At 43.5% G+C, this 18,688-nt stretch overlaps 1 protein-coding gene across 5 annotated transcripts in view; it reads right to left on the bottom strand.

Moving 5' to 3' along the window:
- Positions 1 to 2,229: 2,229 nt before the first annotated feature.
- The window catches only part of drp2 (dystrophin related protein 2), a 68,043-nt gene continuing 51,584 nt past the window's right edge, over positions 2,230 to 18,688 (bottom strand). Inside the window, exons 7-23 of one of the 5 annotated variants that reach the window (XM_018733597.2) lie at positions 18,551 to 18,629; positions 17,978 to 18,038; positions 17,031 to 17,092; positions 16,532 to 16,606; positions 15,289 to 15,490; positions 13,707 to 13,792; positions 12,666 to 12,823; positions 11,277 to 11,443; positions 10,949 to 11,060; positions 10,582 to 10,718; positions 9,815 to 9,880; positions 6,921 to 6,986; positions 5,350 to 5,493; positions 3,864 to 4,101; positions 2,950 to 3,067; positions 2,687 to 2,776; positions 2,230 to 2,295 (exon numbers count right to left, since the gene is read on the bottom strand). In XM_018733597.2, coding sequence (XP_018589113.2) covers positions 2,276 to 2,295; positions 2,687 to 2,776; positions 2,950 to 3,067; positions 3,864 to 4,101; positions 5,350 to 5,493; positions 6,921 to 6,986; positions 9,815 to 9,880; positions 10,582 to 10,718; positions 10,949 to 11,060; positions 11,277 to 11,443; positions 12,666 to 12,823; positions 13,707 to 13,792; positions 15,289 to 15,490; positions 16,532 to 16,606; positions 17,031 to 17,092; positions 17,978 to 18,038; positions 18,551 to 18,629 — 1,881 coding nt within the window. In that variant the 3' untranslated portion in view covers positions 2,230 to 2,275. Of the gene's footprint in view, positions 2,296 to 2,686; positions 2,777 to 2,949; positions 3,104 to 3,863; positions 4,102 to 5,349; positions 5,494 to 6,920; positions 6,987 to 7,995; positions 9,621 to 9,814; positions 9,881 to 10,581; positions 10,719 to 10,948; positions 11,061 to 11,276; positions 11,444 to 12,665; positions 12,824 to 13,706; positions 13,850 to 15,288; positions 15,491 to 16,531; positions 16,607 to 17,030; positions 17,093 to 17,977; positions 18,039 to 18,550; positions 18,630 to 18,688 lie in introns of those variants that run through there. The other 4 variants (XM_018733596.2, XM_018733595.2, XM_018733598.2 and 1 more) reach the window with 4 other exon arrangements.

Genomic DNA, 18,688 nt, shown 5'->3' on the forward strand with positions numbered 1-18,688 from the left:
GGTGACGTAAGACGTGAGTTAGGGGGTTCGACACAAAAGCAAAAAAGGATCCTCAAGAGTTGTCCTGCAGAAGCAGTGGGATACAGCACAGCAGTGGCTTGGAGTGGTGAGTCTGGAAGATGCAGACATGATCTTAGTAGGTCATCGAGACCCAACCTGTAAGTGGTGTGGGCAGCAAGTCCGCATTCAAGCAGAGGCAGCAAAACAGCAAAGTCGATACAGCACTTGAATGATAAAATCTGAGCCCATCTGGTTTTGAGAGATCAGTTCCGCCTCTCTAGATCACTTCTCTTCATTATTACTGCAAAGCGGGGTTTAGACGCCGTGTGTATCCAGGTTTAGCAAGGGTGTGTCCGTCAGCCGCTCAGTGCATATTTGTATCCCTGTATGGATGTAACGCATGAAGCGGCAGTGGGGATTATGTTCGAAGGCCATGGAGGGAGATTCAGCAGGGAAAAAGGGGTCAGAACAGTGAGTAAATACACAGGTAGATCTTCCCATACTTCCAGGAAGTAGGGTGGAACCACAGTGACCTAGCTGGGACACAGTGCATTGTGATTGGTTGAAAGGATAGTGTAATCCTCCCCCCTTAACTTGTATTGTGACAGTGGCAATGTTGACAACAGCAGTGTGACTCATACATTGTGTCACTTCCTGCTTGAGCTTTCCTCTCAGGAGCTGCCGTATGCTGAGGATGCGAAGGCAGCTTGTTGACAACACACATACACAAAGTGGAGAAAGTACATAGGCAATAAAGGCTTTAATGAGTTAAAAGCTGCGAGGTCCTTCTTTGAAGCTCCTAAGCGAAAATGCTGTGGATTTGATAACACTGGGTCCTCTGAGAACAGAGAGCTGAAGTGATGTTGATTTTTCCAAGTGCTTGTGGCAGGATTATCATTAGTTGGGCACGGCAATGAGTAATGAGGGAGTCTTGCCACTCTGCCCACTTTCAGGTCTTCTTTCTGCATGGTAATTTGCTACTTTTCCAGTATGTTCTACAACCCTCCTTGAAAAAATTCCAACCTGCGGCCAGGACATCCTTTGGGATGGTTTCCTAGCAACTGCGTTACAACAAGCAGTCGGCACCGCACAAGCTGGTTGTCTGCTGCAGACAATGAGGGCAAGGGGAAGCCTGACGAACCGGATTAGCACCGAAGTCTGTGCAACAAAGTCAGAGTTTCACCGCAGCAATCCAGCTCTTCCAGAACAAAAACCTCTGCTTTCCCATCATTCCAAGCTACACAAAAGTGAGCATACAGGCATGACCCAGGAGGAGAGAGTGGGTCAATCCCTCAATCATCTCTGGTCATTAGGTGACAGCTACATTCAGCTTCCTCCTCTGACACTTCAACGTGTTGACCACTAACACGTGGCACTGCACACATTCTCATTCACAAAGGAAACAGACCACCTCTGCCTTTACATCCCCGGTGATAAACACCCGTCTTCCCACCCTACCCACCCCTGCATCACACACAATATCCTGAGAGTGAAATTGCAACTAAGAGAGGTTTGGTTTACACATTTCTATTAATAATACACAAGCACACATCACTGAAACAAAGCTTTCTGAGCTCAAAGTCTGCCTGAAACATCTGCTGCTAAACTCTGCTTCTTCATGGGGACCTTTCTGGTTTAAGGCATATGAACTGTGCTCTAACAAAGTGTGTCATCTGACCTGACTTTGGCAACTGTTTGCAGTCCAGGGTGACAGCAATTTCACTTGGGTCAGCCCTCCTGTTCATCCAGGGAGGATCTTTCATCTCTCAGCCAGTTTGCACCAGTTAATGACAAGCCTCCCGGACTCCTCCTCCAGGGACAACAGTGATGCATCTGTACCTGTTTGTGATATGGTGCTTGCAATGTCCACGCTATGCGACAGAAGTGATGACTGTGGGGATTTTAGAGGAAACAGTGTTAACAGAACCAGATGCCCACAGTCCTCCATGCCTTTGTGTAATTTAAATCCAGGTTCTTTGCCGAGGTGTTGGGAGAAATTTGTGCTGCGTTGGTAGGGATTCTTCGCAGCTCTCATGGGTACGCAAACCTTGTTAACACAGTGTTGGCACGCCAACAGGTATTTTGTACCCTGCCAATAGCAGAGCATGTCTTGAGGTTAGTGCAGAGAAAATCCAGAAGGCTGTTGGCTTGACTGATCTTGCGTTCCTGAGAATGTGCTGCAACTGCAGTCTGCCATGGTGCAATCCGGGTAAAAAAAAAATGCACACCAGAAGGTGGTTCAGAGGACAGTGCTGTGTCCAGATCCCATCCAGAGCTATAAAGGGGATGTAGAACCTGCAGTGTATAGATGGGAGGCAAGGGAAAGAAATGGGTGATGTGCAAGAGAAAAAGAAAATAAAGATCAAATATAAGATTATTATGTTAATTTTAATAATTTTTAAAATCTTCTTGAAATATGACTTTTTTTCTTTTGTATCACCTGTATGCTACAGCATGTTCTACAGTGGATATTAGGATAGGACCTAGGCTTTAGGGTTCAGTTTGTGCCTTGCCTCACACCCTCTGTTTCTAGGATATGCTCCAGAATCCCTCAACCCTGCTCTGAGCAAGTGGTTATCTTTCTGAAGCAAATCCATTTCCTTTTTGAAATTAGGTCTAGTCTTCTTATGTTGGATATGCTTTAGCACAAGTCTGTCTGTGGGACTGAGTTTCTCTCTGAATGCACCTGTCTCAGACGGAAAGACATTCCGCAGCTGCTCGATCACCTCCTGCAGCTGCAGTACCGTGTCCTGCTGCTCTGAGTCCTCCTCCTCGCCTGTGAGGACAACAAGGACAAAATGATGTGAAATCATTGCAGGGAGCCTGGGGGTTGCCTCTGGCACAGTGAGGAACACAGTCATAAGGCATCATGGGTAGGGGGGTTACTTCATGATCCACTGCATTAAACAGCTGTGCCCTTTGAGCAGCACCCACTACATGCCCTCTCACCTGCTGTCTCAGTGTCTGGAGTCTCTCGACTGTGACGGAGTCGAGGGTAACCGCCCCCAGACACAGGTGAGGACAGTGAAGAGGGTGTGGATCCATTGGCCTCCGAGTCATCTTTGGGCTGCCAGGAAGAAAACCATTATAATCCACAGTACACCTGGGCAGATCAGTGGGAATAAGAATATACAATAGTTTAACAGATTTTTTTCCCCCAAACTAATCCATAAAATCCCTACTTCAGCAAAAATGAAAATGTTTCAACAAAACAAGAGATTAACACGGGATTCAGTCCTACTTCTACAACTTTCAAATACAGTTCCATCGTAGATAAAAAGACACCATTGACACTGAAAAGAAGCCGGTCTCCTTGCACTCAGCAGCTCCACCGAAACCAGTAACACACATATACTGTACATCCCACAAGGAAGCACTGTTCCAGAGTCTTCAGGAACCTGTCCTTGGAGGAAAAAATGACTAAAACATCACACTAAATCCTACTGCCTTATTTACACTTCTGCTGTATCATGTGCTTCACACCTTCATTACCATCCAAGCAGTTTCTCTGCTACCTTCAGGCTCTCTCCATGGACTCTCCTCTGTCACACCTGTTCACACACAGACTTACCTATTTAGCACCGTATGTTGCTCCATTCTCTCATAATGCCACTTTCCTACAGCTCTGCCTTTTTAACGCATTGTATCCTCTCTATGGCTAATTTTTTACCTCCAACCCTCCCCTCATTACATTGTCTGTTACATTCCTCTTCCTTGCAGTTTCTAAAAACCCCCATCTCCGTTTTGTAATTCCTCCCACCACCCAAGCCTCTTTCCTTTCTTTCCATCATGCCCCTTTTCCCCTTTCTTCCCACTGCCTTTCCTCGTTTCTGTCAGACAATGCCACCCCATGCCACACCAACCTGCAGCAGCAGTTCCCTCAGTCGCTGCAGCTGGGACTCCAGCTGTCTGTTGTGGTCTTCCAGAATCTGCATGCGAGTCTCCAACCGAGTTTTGTGCTGCCTCAGCACCCGGGCTTCCGCCAGAAGCTCCTCATCCAGATGACTTGCTGGTGAACCAGGAGTCCCCTCCGTTAACTGCGGTGATGCAGCTGCTTCCTGGTGCTTCCACTTCAACCGCCGGTACTCCCCCTGCAGGACCCTGCCAGAGCGGTATCCACACTGATTAACCACACAACCTTAATCTAGAAAGCCTGAAAATGCTACAAAAACAACTCTGCTGAAAGGTTGGCTTTATGTTCATGTTGTAGATGAAAGTCAAAGAAAGCTAAAGGTTGTTATGTATGTTGCACAGGTGAGCTGAGCCTTTTAAAATATTGGCTGCCAACTCACTATCTTGGTGCAAATTTACATGGACACAGGTGGCAGAACATTAAGTTATTTCTTGTGTAAATGGGAAATACTGCATATAAACACAACATGCATGCAAGTCCTAGCTGAATAAGTGTTGAAAACTTTTTTTTTTTTATCCTGCCTATAACATCCATAATCACTAACCACTTGTCTTATGTAGGGTCACAGTGGTCCGGAGTGCCTATCCCAGCAACTTAGGGTATGAAGCAGGGTGCACCACTTCATTCACACATACACACACTAACGGCCATTTAGAGTAACAAGTTCATCCGAAACGCATGTCTTTGGACTGTGGGACATGCAAACATGCAAACTCTACATTGACTGAGTGGATCTGAACCCATAACTGGACTCACAGTCTAGGAGCGGTATAGGCCTGGCACTATAGCCTATAACAACTGAAGCTAATTGGCATGTATTTACCTGGGGCTTTCCTTTAATTTATTTTTCTTAGTACAGCAATTGCAATTTTTTAAAATATTTGTGTGTATTCAGTTCACATCCATCACTGACTAGCAGCACTCCAAATTCACTAATGAGCTCCATAATTATGCTATTCATTGCGGCTGGTTTGCTAATCTTTACTGATTACACAATCTTGATCAAACTAAATATAAATGACTGACTGGACAAAATATGAGCAGACAAATCTTTAAAACCAGGATGAAATACTCTCGGTAACTGCTAAGATAGAAAGTGAACAAAATAATAAAACATACAGTATCTCTGAATTTTGCCTATGTTTAAAATGAGCTGAACGTAGAAAACAAAAAAGGTTGACTTCAGTGTTCTTCAAAATGCAGCAAGATAACATAAAATGGAAATGCCAATATCTATAAACAGAGCGTACATCACTGTCCAGATACTATATGCCTACTGTTTCACAGTTTTTTCTTGGGGCTGCACTACTCCACTTGGGGAAACGTGTGAATATATTTTGACAAGATCTAAATGATTGTAAATGGACAGCAATTTACCAAACTCTTTTGCCCATTCCCTTATAGGGTATTGGGGTGAAACACAGATGCCCACTCACCTGTTTTCATTTTCTAGCCGTGTCAGCGTCCTCTGCAGCTCGTCCTTGTCCCCATAGTCAATGGCTCCCAGGACATGCTGGCCCGTCGGGGACTCAGGCTCCAGGGCTGCACTGGAGTGACGCAGGAGGCACTGATCTTCATCCCTGAGTCCCCCCACAGAGGAGACAGCACTCTGAGCTGCACTGACACCAGCAGCGCAGCAACACTGCCGCCAAGCTCCATGGACACCACGCCACAACGACACCAGGGACATCTATGCAAAAACTGCACCAACACCAACCTGCACCGATACCAGGAGCATACATACATTGCTACCATGCTGTAACACAGCAGGAGCACAGATACACTGATACTGAGCTGCATCTATTTTAGCAGTGCATATACACTGATTCTAAGGCACACCAACACCAGGAGCACTAACAAACTAATACCATCTACAAGAGCACAGACACACTGATACCAAGCCAGTCCAACAACAGAAGCACAGATAAACTTTTACAGAGCCACAATGACACGACTACCAGTTCACAGTAAGAGAAACCGAAGAGCCCAATTGACTCCCGAAGCACAGACAGACTGACATTAAATTCACTAATATCAGCAAAATACACAGACGTTGATGCAACTAACAAAAAATGCTAAATCAGAGTAAAGCAGGCAAACAGCAGGGGCAAAAAAGTGTACTAACACTACATTTACATTTATTCATTTAGCAGATGCTTTCTCCAAAGTGACGTACATCTCATAGAAAATACAACTGGTGCATTACATTAGGAGAAACAGAGACATAGCTGCAAATGTATGATTCTTAAGTACAGTTAGTTTCTTTCACCATATGCATCAACGTACATCACATGAGTAGCTGCATAAAACTTAATGAGAATACTGATGATTCCTGATGACCTTCCTAGTCATTTTTTTTTGTTAAGATACATATAAACATTTATGCTACATTACAGGGGTAGCTGCATAAAAGATTGATCTGGGCATGATCTTAAAGTAAACTAAACAACAGACATCAACAACAATCACTGTGCACACAGCGAGTGTGCAGGTCTTGACAAGGTAATACTGTCTATGTCTGAAAAAGCCACACTGATTTCTCTGTAGTTTACCAGTGCCAAATATGTGTCCTCCACTACATCTGCTAGTCAGGCATACAAATGGGAAAGGAAATCCTGCTATACTTACATTTATCTGATGCTTCTATCCAAAGTGAACATAAGGTTTGTATACTAAGCTACTTACAATTATTTTCCCATTTATAAAGCTGGGTAATTTCTACTTTGTCAGTTCAGGATAAGTGCCTTAATGAGGGGTATTACAGCAAGAACAAGGATTCAAACCCAATTCCTTGAACTACATGCCGATGACTGTTTTGGGAAGACTTCAGTTCCACCATCCCCTTTTCACAGAAACATTTATATAAGCTCAAGCAGCACTTCTGACTGACCCACAGATTTTAAATTCCACACTTCTCCAAAACATATACGCCTGCACACGCACACACACACAGGTACACAAGCAGTTGCTAAAGGGGAGTAATAAAGGGGGACCGCATTGCACTCACAGGCTTTCATCAGGAGACAGGCTGTCGGTGAAAAAGGCGCAGCTCTGGTTTTCCATCTCGGCCAATCTGCAGGAAGCAGAAGACCTGAATGAGTTGCTCTCCATGATCAGCAGCAGGGAGAGCGCCACAAGGATTCATCTACCATCATACATTGACATTTATTCATTTAGCCAATGCTTCTCTCCAAAGCAACTCACAACGTTAAAGTATTCACAATTATTTACCCATTTATACAGCTGCATAATTTTACTGGAGCAATTTAGGTTAAGTACCTTGCTCAAGGGTACTACAGCCAGAGGTGGGAATCCAACCTGTGACCTTTTGGTCCAAAAGCAGTAGCTCTAACCACTATGCTACCAGCTAACCCCATACCATAGCATCATACTATATTGTATAGATCCTTTGAAGATGCCTTTATCCAACATGACTTCAAAAGTATACTGTTTTGCAGTTTTTATTTTTAAATTCATAAAAGATTTCCTTATTTAAAAAGGTTTTTTTTTTTTTCTTTTTTTTTTTTACTAGTTTTAAATATGCTCTTCAACGGAAGAACAGGAGGTCCCCATCATACAGGGGCTTGGGCTGCTGTGCCTTCCCTAGTGCTCAGCCCTATAATCTGCACTTTGAGCATCACCTTAAGGACAAAAGCATGTGAGCTGTGACAGACATGATAGACAGCTCATAAATGAGAACAGCACAGTTTGGACAGAGACAATAATGAAGCATACTAAGTGCTTTTTCTCTGAACCCTTGACCGAAGGGATGATTGTCAGGTACCGAACTAAACTCCCCTGCAAGGGGAGGAGGGTTCATGTAGGACAGAGGGCAGTTGGTGATGAAGTGCCTGTCGAGAAATCAATACACTCTTCCACAAGCCCACCGCTCCCACACTTTTCTTTTACTTACACACACTCCCGATTCTCTGCATCACTGATGACTAGGACCGTACACTCAGGGCATGTGAATAGTTCTAAGTCAGTTGTCTCTATTGTCCAGTTCCTTCTTCTAATAAGGATCCGTGGCCTTGATATCCCAGTTGACAGAGCATGGTTGTCTGTGTCCATGGTGATGGGAAATGAGTGACAGCAAGTCTCAGCAGTAACACTACAGAAAAAAGAGCCACCCTATCGCCAAATCAGCCATCCCTGGTGCACACTCATATTCTCTCAGATCTCAGCTGCTTGGTGCTCTTGATAAAGGTCTGGCTAAGTCAAGACACCTTTGCCCCAATTAAATAGACGCAAATCATGCACAAATGGCTGCCCCTTTTCAGGGGAAACTTAGTGGATAAAGTGCAAAAGTTTCCATGTGGGGTTTTTCAGTTTTTTACAGGATTAAATAAAACGCCCACTCCTTTCACTGCAACACTCCCCTAGGCTGGCGATTTTGGGAACTCTTTCCACAAGAAGCTTTTCAATATTCTCACACATTTACATTTCCTCTGGAGCTCCAGCAATATTACAGCATCACTAAAGGAAACAAGCAAAGAGATTCTTCATTAAATATGTTTTTTCCTGAGATCTGAAAAAAAGAAGTAAAATGCATTTGAATCCATCTTGCAAGCCACAAACCCAAGACAGATCTTCAGCAATTACATTCTTACAGAACTATAAAAGGACAGTCATCTTCAATTTTGCATGGCCTCAAATCTTATAGTAGAATAGGTGTCTCCAGTATCAAAGTGTAAACTCCCCCTCCTTTTGCCTTTTGTGAAAGTCTGGAAGGAAATGGACAAAAGGCTGTGAGACAGGGGAGGAGATACCTCCAGGCACGGAAATAAGGACAGCTGTTAATGCCACACCCAATCAGGTCAGAGTCTTGATATTTGGCTCCATGTGCATCTCAGATTCCCTAAGGACACACAAACAACTACAAACAAAAAAATCTGAAACACCAGACCTCACCAACACAGTTTTATATCTATCCATAGCCAAGTCCACTATTTTCAGTGTCAGTGACCATCATTCTTGTTCGTCACATGCATCTCTTCCCCCAGATCCTTCTTCTATGCATGTCACCCCAAAGGTGCATTTCGGCCCGAGATCATCTGTGCAGATCAGATCATTTCTGTATTTTAACAGCTAGTGGATAAATTCTGCATGTAAATTTTGCAAGAGGTGCTGGAACACATGGGCACATCCATCGTGCCAGAGAACTTGTTTGCTTTTGTTGAGCCAGGGACCTGTGCCAAGTAAAATCTTCTCATCAGCAGCTGATGAATAAATGTGGAGTTTATTTTTGAGTAGAGGCAATTAATATAGGCAGGGTTGACATGCAGAACACAAATTGGGCAGACAAAGGGAGAGGGATTGTGGAAGGGATTGTCTGGGTGCCTAGGGGGAAATCCTGCATATGCAAGATGTGAAGTACATGATGACAGGGTTGAGGAAAGAAGCAGACAAAGGCTGGGTGAAGGAGGAGTGGATACAAAATGTCCCCGACACCTTAATAGCTACTCTCCAAATGGACACTGAAAGGACAGTGAGTATGGGGTGCTGAGTAAATCTTGTCACTGGCAGAGCAGCAGCTATGAAGTTCACATCGCAAGGTGCTGAACCACAAACGCGTCATGATGTGTCCTTTGACTTCCATTGAATGAAGAGACTAATCAGGACAGCAGAGAACAGAGGGCTTAAGGAACTCAACTTGTGAGTGAAAGGATGCAGGTTTCAATATGAGGAGGTAGACCTGCTGCTGGACCTAAAATCAAATTCCATTGGTTAAATTCCAAAGGTTTAAGTGGCTATTGCTGTACTGTTTACACAATACTTCGGTTCAAAATGTCTTATGCAAATATAAGTCATTGTGAATAAAGGCATCAACCATACTAATGAATGGTAATACAATGCAGTTCTGACAATGGTAGTGCCTTGCCAGAGGGTTCACTCTCCTACCTGCTAGCAAAATGTTCAATCCTGGAGTGAGTGTCAGCATGGGGCAGCTTGGGGGAGGAGCCAGGACTAAAAAGGACAGACAGAGAAAATAATTGCATCACTGCAGGGACTGTCACTGTGAGAAAACACTTGGGCATCCAAAACAAAACAGTACGGGCACCACTTGTCCGGCACTTGTCAAACTGACATCTATCTCTTCCCCCGAGACTGTCAGACTCCTCCATCTCCTGTCCTACTCATGGGCAACTCTCCAGCCACCCTCTCTGTGTCAAGTGTGCTGGCTCCTAATAATAACACTGTTGTTTACTTCTGTGGGAAGCTTCACTTAAGGCAGCATTCATCAGTTATGTACCATGTACCTGGTTTATCATTAATCTCCAGATTGACAACAGCAGCAATGTAGAGTTGTTCTGAATTAGATTGTAGAACTGTACTGTAGCAGACTACTACAATCCAACTACATTAGGATGTTAGCGCTGATCCCCATGCCATCCACAACTAGTCTATGAATTTGTCAGCAATCACTAATCCAACTACTTTAGGACTATTAACATGAATGGACTCTATTCTGTCTATGTCAGGACTGAATTTCTTTGTAATCTTTAAGCCAGGTCCCCCCATTAACATTAGTAGTGTCAATGATCTCTATGTCAACTGTACAGAATTACTAGTATGTCACTGATCTTCACCATGTACAACAATTATGAGAAGACAAGGATTTTGTCAGTGATCTCTGTGCCCAGTATGGTAGGATGAAGCCAACTCACGTCTCCACATGCTCAGCCTCCAGGACTGACTGCACTGGCAGGTAGCCCCTCTGTGGATGCTTGCTGAAGTACTGCTTAGACCGGAACTTATTCTTCAAGGTTTTGGCAAAGTCCCGCATCTTCTCCCCGGAGGTGGTCTGCCCAGTGATTGAGGGAAGTAATAGGGAGTGATGATAAATTAAGACATTTTCTGCTTTCCTTGACCAACTAAGTGATTTGATGTCATTTTGAATTCATTTATGCTTTACAAAGATTTCTCTAAACTTGTATATATTATTTTGTTGGATTAAGGACACTATTTCTAAATGAAACAAAATGAAGGCAGGACCAGGCTCAGCTGAAAAGGCAAGCATGCAGAGTGCCTTACTGGTGTGTAGTACTCCATGATGGGGTAGTGCAGCTTCTTGCCCTTGGTGGTGCGCCCTGTTAAAAAGCAGGTTTGGCAGATGTCCACATTGAACTGTTTAAGGCTTCGATACCTGCAACAGGAAAGAATTGCATGCACGATAGGCGAGAAAGCAGCAGGTTACAAAATGTTCAAACATTTTCAGATTTTTATTTTTCCAAGGAGAAAGCACTAAAATCATTCTCCATAGCTGATAAAATAGTTATTTGTCCAGCTCATGCAAATTTGTTGTAGAGACTGTGGTTCTTATAGTCTGAACTGAATCCAGGTTGTCCCCCAGAAATTTCACCTGAAGCCCTTGATAGGACATTGCTTGCAGACAGAGCACTTGGCCTGATGCTCTGTAGACTCGGCAGCTGCCACTCGGTGCAACACAGGCAACCACACCACAGACTGGGGCTCCAGGCTCATCCATTCCAAGAAGTGGGATACCTCAATGACAGGCCTTCCAGGAGCCTAGTGACAACCCGTGGAAGCAGTAGGAAGAACAGTCAGAGGCCAGTGTTATCAGAATAGAGAGGCACACATGGAGGGCAAAGGTTTAGGAAAGAAAAGGAACTAAGACAAGTAGTGCAAGGGAAACAAACTGTATTAAAAATCATGCTTCAGGTCATGAATAAAACAAAATACTGCAAATTCTGCTGCATTGAAGGTTAGTTCTCTTTTAGCAAAAAGAAGAGAACAGGACTGACAACATCAATATTAACAAAATATACATATACACAAGAGCTTCTTTGTCCTTAGTATGCAATACTGTTTAATGGCTGATTTTCCTCAAGGCACCACCACTGTATGCACAGAACTACTGCAACTCTCAGTGACAGGGAGGTACACTGAAGTCTGAGACAATCCCATTGATTTTCTTTAAAAACTGAATCTGCTTTCCGCCTATATAAGCTGGTTCCCTCCAGAGTCTTTTTCTCTTCAAGAAACTTCAGAAAAGTTCTGCCTTAGGTCTTATACCTTCATCAGTCTGTACACACACTAAACACAGGGTATTTTGGGACTAATATACAGTTTATCAGCATCCCTCCAAGGCCAAGCCCACGTTAAATATGACAAACAGTGACACCATCCCATTCAGCTATAGGAATGCCAGAAGCGATTAACAGCCAATAACAGATCTGGCTGACTGACAGGACACTGATATTTCAGCTAGAATTAAAAGGCTTGACACAAAGCAAATGTCAAAATGAATTAATTTTAATCAGCCTTGGCTGACACACAAGCCATAGGTGTGAATAAAATAAGGCTTTAATAGTTGATCAGCTATAAAAGCAATGATGACAGAACAGAGCAGTCTTTCAAAACAGTGAGTCATTTATTCACAACAATGATGAGTCATTGTCAGACTTTGGGAAAACAAAATCATATAGGTGCTGTAAATTATTTGTTACTTTTACCTAGGCAGTAGCTATCAGAAACTCTCAGGCTTTTATGTTTTATATAAATTCATGTTCTGTACTGTTTCTGTATTTTCTGCTTGCAAAGCACTGTGCTAATAAATTTTTAAGGTCATTGTGCTGAATACAGTTGTTTTATTTCTGTTAGAATTGAGGCATTATTCCATTTCATTTTAAGAAATACATTTTTATAACGCTAACAAGATTCCTTCCTGTTACGCAGGGCAAGAGTGGGTGGAGCCATATGCTGTGGGCTGAGATCAGAGTCAGCTCACCATCCGGAAGCAACTGCGCACACTGGCCTCCACATTGCTGCCCCCAAAAGCAGCCACCTCACCCAGCTGCCGGGGGATCTGGATGGCCTCATGCAGCAGGAGGCTGAGGTGTCGCTGGTCTGTGAGAGCTCCCGGTCCCGACACCTGACTGAACAGGTCTAAGAATTCAGGTACAAAGAAGGGAAGATTATATTAAATGTTACATTAAATTTGCTTTTGCCCTATTCAAATTCATTAGCAATCAGACACTTCTTAAACTGTATAAAATATTAAAAAAAAAAAACTATAGAGTATTGTACAGTAATTGCATTGGTTCACAGTTTAATTCCTTCTCAGATTTATGTTATCAGAGTTGCTTTAAACTAACTGCATATTAATTTAATGTTTTTTTTTTACATTTTCCTCTGCAGGGAACCTGTGTCTTTCAAGATACCTCAACATATGACAGAGACCACCCACAATCTTAGCTAACATGTGAACAATCATTGTCACAACTTTAACAGTCCTGTCTCATGCTTATTCCCTTACAAAGGATTATGCTCCCACTACAGGTCATCAGAATCTACTATGATCTTCTGCGTGACCAAGTCTGACCTTTGAACCCTGAATCTCATTTTACTCCTCAATGAAGATTCATTTTTCATTATATTGTTGCGTGTTCACAGCTGCTTGCTAGTAAAACCAAAAATTAATAAATTTAAAAAAAAAAACTTTTATATTCTGCTCTCCCCAGTCAATACCAATAAAATATCAGACTGTAACTTAATCGAAAAGTGAGAAGAAAAGCAACATGAAGAACAAAGTAGCATTCCCTGGGAGTAGAAGGAAGCCTAAAACCACTTTGCACTTTGGAGAATAAAGAAAAAGCTTTTAACGTTATTGCAGCTTAGTGATCCTATTGCTGTTTGGTGAACTTCTCCATTAAGCTGAGTGGATGTCTTTGTGAAGTGTCTAATCAGCCCAGCTTATTTCTTCCATGCTTTGTCTAATAGTGGCCAGCTGTGCACAAGCTTGTTTTGACCGCATGGTGCCCGTACTTACATCTGTACTTTTCTTGTATGTCTGCGTTGCAAAGGCACACCAGTCCTGTTTTGAAGGACAAGACCCGCACTTTCCCATTACGACCACTAGGACGAGAAGAGAGAACCTGGCGGTGGATGTGGCCCTGGATCATTTCATCATGTCTTTTGAGGAAGGATGCAGATAATCAGGAGCTAAACAATTTAGTCAATTAAATCTTAAACACACAGTTTGATACACTTGCTTATGTTCCACTGACTAGTCTGTTTTCTGGTTACTCAAATTTGTGTTCTTTTAATTCACATCTGTATTGAAGTGATAGTGACTTTTGACTATAATGGCTCTTGTTCCTGTACTGGTGACACACATCTGTGTTATTATTACTTGTGCCTGAATTTCAGTGATCCACTCATGTCTATGTTACAGTGATGAACATGCGATAATTTACATGTCAGAGCAGCACGGTGATTTTGAAATGACCCATATCAACGTGCGAACATACTTGGCAATAAAGCTCGTTCTGATTCTGATTCTGATCAAGAAGGTAAGACTTAGGAGGGAAGCTGCCATCAAAGGCCAGAACCAAGTCCACAAGGGTTCTGATTCTCTAGACATGCTGGAGCAGGTAACTTGTATTTTATAATATATGTGGACCCCAACAAGCATCCAAACAGCAATCTCAAAAGTAATGTCAAACCCCCAGACCACCCCCAGGCCATACAGATAATTCCCAGAAAAGATGACTATGCAAAATATATATTGTAAAATATGTTGAAGCTAACGGAAGTTACACAATTTTTTTCAGTGTAAAACTATTTCCCATTTTTGTGTTTTTAATCAAAGACAGTGCTTATCAAACAAAAAAAAACTTAAATTTGTGCAGAACTGTTCACTTTCATTAAAAGCAGATAGTAAAACATTAGAGAATACCATCGAGAAAGAAGAAAACATCAGAGGGTTTTCTGTTAGTTTAATTATTATTCTCTGTTTCCTGTTTGAGAATTACTTCTTAAACCCCAATCCAGCACTTGGCAAAGGGATTGAGATAGAGACTTTACCAAGGGAGCTTTTTATTCTATTTCATTTCTTGCCCATTTGGTTGGCATGGAACTCACAAACCCCAAATTCAAAGGAAGAGAGGAATTGAGGAGACCAAACTGCCGGAAATCTGGAAGGGCAGCTAGTAGCATAGCAGTTAGATTCAAAGGTTGCTGGTTCGAATCACACCGACTGCTGTAGTACCCTTGAGCAGGGTACGTACCCTAAATTGCTGTAGTAAAATTGTTCAGCTGTATAAAATGGCAAATAATTGTAGGAAGCATAACTCTGTAACTCACTTTGGAGAAAAGTATCAGCTAAAATAGTAAATGTAAGTCTCCACCAACATTTCACCTGTAAGCATTTCATGTGAAAGAGTTTGCAAAGTAGGAGGAATAATGTTAAGAGGATGAGGTAGAGAAAGGAGTGAGGGAAGAAGTGTCAGAGGAAACGGGGTAGCAAAACAGCATGAGCAGGGACACAATGCAAGAAGAGCGCAGTCTGTGTTAAGAGGCAGTTGCTAGGTTGGTGCAGGAGGGCTAACTTTGGAGGGGACAGGGCTTACCTATCGTACACGTTGAGCAACCAGTTGAGGCACATGTCAACACAGAGCGGGACGTTGACAAGCACGCCGAGTTCCTCCTCCAGCCGCTCGTATAATCCAGTCAACGCATGGATGACTTCTACCACATCCATCATACGCTCTGCCTGCTGTAGATCCTGCTCACGGAACACTTCCACCACATTCGCCAAAGTCAGCATGTCCACTGTGCAACCGAAGACAGGTGCGGTTCAAATTAATTGATGCAGATGAGGAGGGACAACTAATTAATTTGCACTTTCAACCCTTGTCGGGTTTTCCCAAATAGGTAACGTATGAGAATCACTGTTTAAGAACTAGGCTTTAGCTCCATATTGATGTAACTCCAGCTTTCTGAGGAAGACTAGCTACCATAAAGGGTCTTTTTCTGATTACCAACATAATTAGAGAATAGGGAAGACAGAAGCAGACAACAGAGGCAAATAGTTAGTGTTTCTACTGTTGCTGGTACTAAAAGACATTGTGGTTTTTATATAAAAGGCCTTTGTTCTACAGTTAGTGTAAACCTGAAAGAATTCTGCAGTTACTATGGCAGCAAGGTAATTAATTCTCCTAACCACCCGAGCCCGTTCACCAGCAGAGAGAAAGGAGTGCTCTGAAAGACAGGGCACAGCGTAGGGTGTGCATTCGGGGGGGTTAGTGGGGGTGTTGATCAGCAAAGCATTCATAGCTCTCAGCCACATGGCCCACCACCTCCAGAAAACATGCTGATGCACTCACACATTCCACAGGTACAAAAGCAGGGTCAGCCCCACTGGAATGGGTCTCAGCAGGAGGGGATGATTCTGGGAATGCTGCCCATCTAGGCAAACTGAGGATGGCAGTCCAAGCCCCAGCAGGAGGTATGCACAAGGGCTTTATCCCAGGGGCTCTGAAACAGCCCAGCCTGGAGAAGTTCTCATACAGGGCCTAGACTATGTTTCAGTTCCTAGACATCATCCCACATGTCATCAATGCTGGGAAATAAGGGCATGGAGCGAGGCGGGCCCTCCTAGGGAGGTGTCAGGCGACTGCAGGCTGCCAGATTTGCTGGCAGCGGGAGATGGTCCTTCTGTCTACCAATTCAACCGTGCAGAAGAACAGTGTATACAATGTAACATGGCAAGAGACTGGCTGGAACGCGACAGGTGTGACATAACGACAGGCTAGTGGGAGCACAATGCGTGGAGTGTGACATGGTGACAAGCTAGCAGGAGCGCGTACATACATCGCAGGGCCTTCTGCACTCGTCGCAGCTTCATGGCCGTCCGATATGCAGAAAATTTGATGTTGTTTAGATCCGCTGGAACACAGTGAGGCAGAATGGAAAATAATAATAGACATGCACCCATAACTCTTTCTGCCTCACTGTAGGAATCAACTATCCAGGCCCTCCCCAAGGTCTCCGCAGTCACACACAGTGATTGGACAACTCATTACTAAAGGTTATATTGGTGCACACAGGATTATCAGTAGCACTGCTGCTTGGATTTCCTGGGTCAGGTGGCATGAATAACATCACCAAATGCTGTGTAATTATAATTAATTACAAAGGGGCAAAGCAATAACACAGCTGGCAAGTTCCACTTCCGGTATGATAAGGACAGCAATATGCTCTCCGGGGTGTCTAAAATAATCCAAACTAATTAGGTGTGTGGTGAATAAACTGAATTCTCCCCTCAATGCTGAGTGAATATGACAGTCTGATAGCATAGAAATTGTCCTACCCAGTGCCTGGTATAGTTCTGTCATCTTTGGATGATCCCAACAGGTTGTCTGGGCCTGGTGGCTGAAAAAACAAGACGTACAGACAAGGAGTGAAGGTAGGGGTGGGGAGTATGTCACTTGAAATATTCCAGAAAAGCCTCTGAATTCCTGCACTGCACAAAGGATCCCATAGAAAATGCAGTGGATCCAGATGCAGCAGCATAGCAGGGGTCTGTTTGCATCAGGCAATAAGATGTATGGATATCTTCTGTGCCTAGCTTGGATGAATCATTGCTCAAATCCACAACTCACAATGGAGCTCTCCTTGAAGCAGTAGTCCTTGAGGGCTGCAAAGGCCACTGGTTTTTGTTTACCCTCATCCCTTAATAGTGCCATTAAAATCATTACCTGGATGGGCAATCACATGAACCAAGTGTTACGGGAGTAAATTGATTAACCAATGAAAAGCAGCTCGAAAGCACTACAGATGGCTCTGTCCTTGAGGAATGGAGCTTGCCCATCTTCTCCAGACATACACCCCAACCCCCTGCGCATTCAAACAGAGAGCTCTTAGCTCATCACCACCTGACTGAAAGTCTCTATTGATCTGTGTGCCACACAGATGGGTGATCACAGCTCTCCCAGTGACAGCAGTGCACAGCCTGTGGAAGAATAAACACAGACACACATACACACAAACTCTAAAAAGAACACAGACACATATTTACAAATACCTACAGTAGATAAATATACGCATATGGAAGCTGGTACATTCTGAGGCCAACCCTTGTGATAATCAAAATAGCAAAAACCACCACACATTTAGTACAGTGCAAACAGGGCATGTGATGGTGAGAAATTGTGCTTTTCAGCTTCACAGAGACATGGCAACACCCCACCCTGAAATTTTGGCTGGTCCTTGTCTTGCCATGGCTGAAAAACCCAACACCCCCACATCACGACTTACTTGATGTAGTATGGCACTTTGTTTGGAGATATGGCTCGCTCCCATGGGATCTGCACAGAACCTGCCAAGGAGAAAGGAGAGCATTGATCGGAGCACAAATCAAGAAGGGAAAGGCCATCAACCCTAAGAGCAAGAACGGCCATCCACTTTTGAAGATGCATGGTGGGGAAAAGTCTTTCTGCAAGTACTACAGCAGGTGTGCCTGCAGTATGACCGAAGAAGATTAATTACCATGTTGATCTTTTTAATGATAGTTTGATATATTTAATTTATGTCTTGTTCAGGGTGTACCCCTCCAGCCTTGCATCCAATGCTTCTGGGATAGGCTCCAGTTCACCATAACCCTGCTCAGGACAAGTACTTACTGAAATTGGATGGATGGAAAAAAATTATTTTTAAAAGTCTCCCTTCAGTTCCTACAATCTCCCTCCTCTCCAATCACACATACATACGTATAGATATGACAGAAACAGTCACTACCAGGCAAAGTCTCTCCTAACAGAAACACCTTGAACAAAGCCAGACTCCAGTGTTCCCAGTATTTCAAATCACAATGTATGAACAAAGTCTTACTGGAGAGGAAGTGCTGTGATCCAGGACCAAAGTCTCTGTGGGCATCCTGCAGTTGCTTCAGCCTGTCCTCAATACAGTTCTGTAAAGCAGAGGAAGACAAACAACGTGGGGTTAGTCCAACTCCCCCAAAGGCTTTAC

This window comes from Scleropages formosus, chromosome 13 (assembly GCF_900964775.1).
Source record: "Scleropages formosus chromosome 13, fSclFor1.1, whole genome shotgun sequence".
Taxonomy (NCBI): Eukaryota; Metazoa; Chordata; class Actinopteri; order Osteoglossiformes; family Osteoglossidae; genus Scleropages; species Scleropages formosus.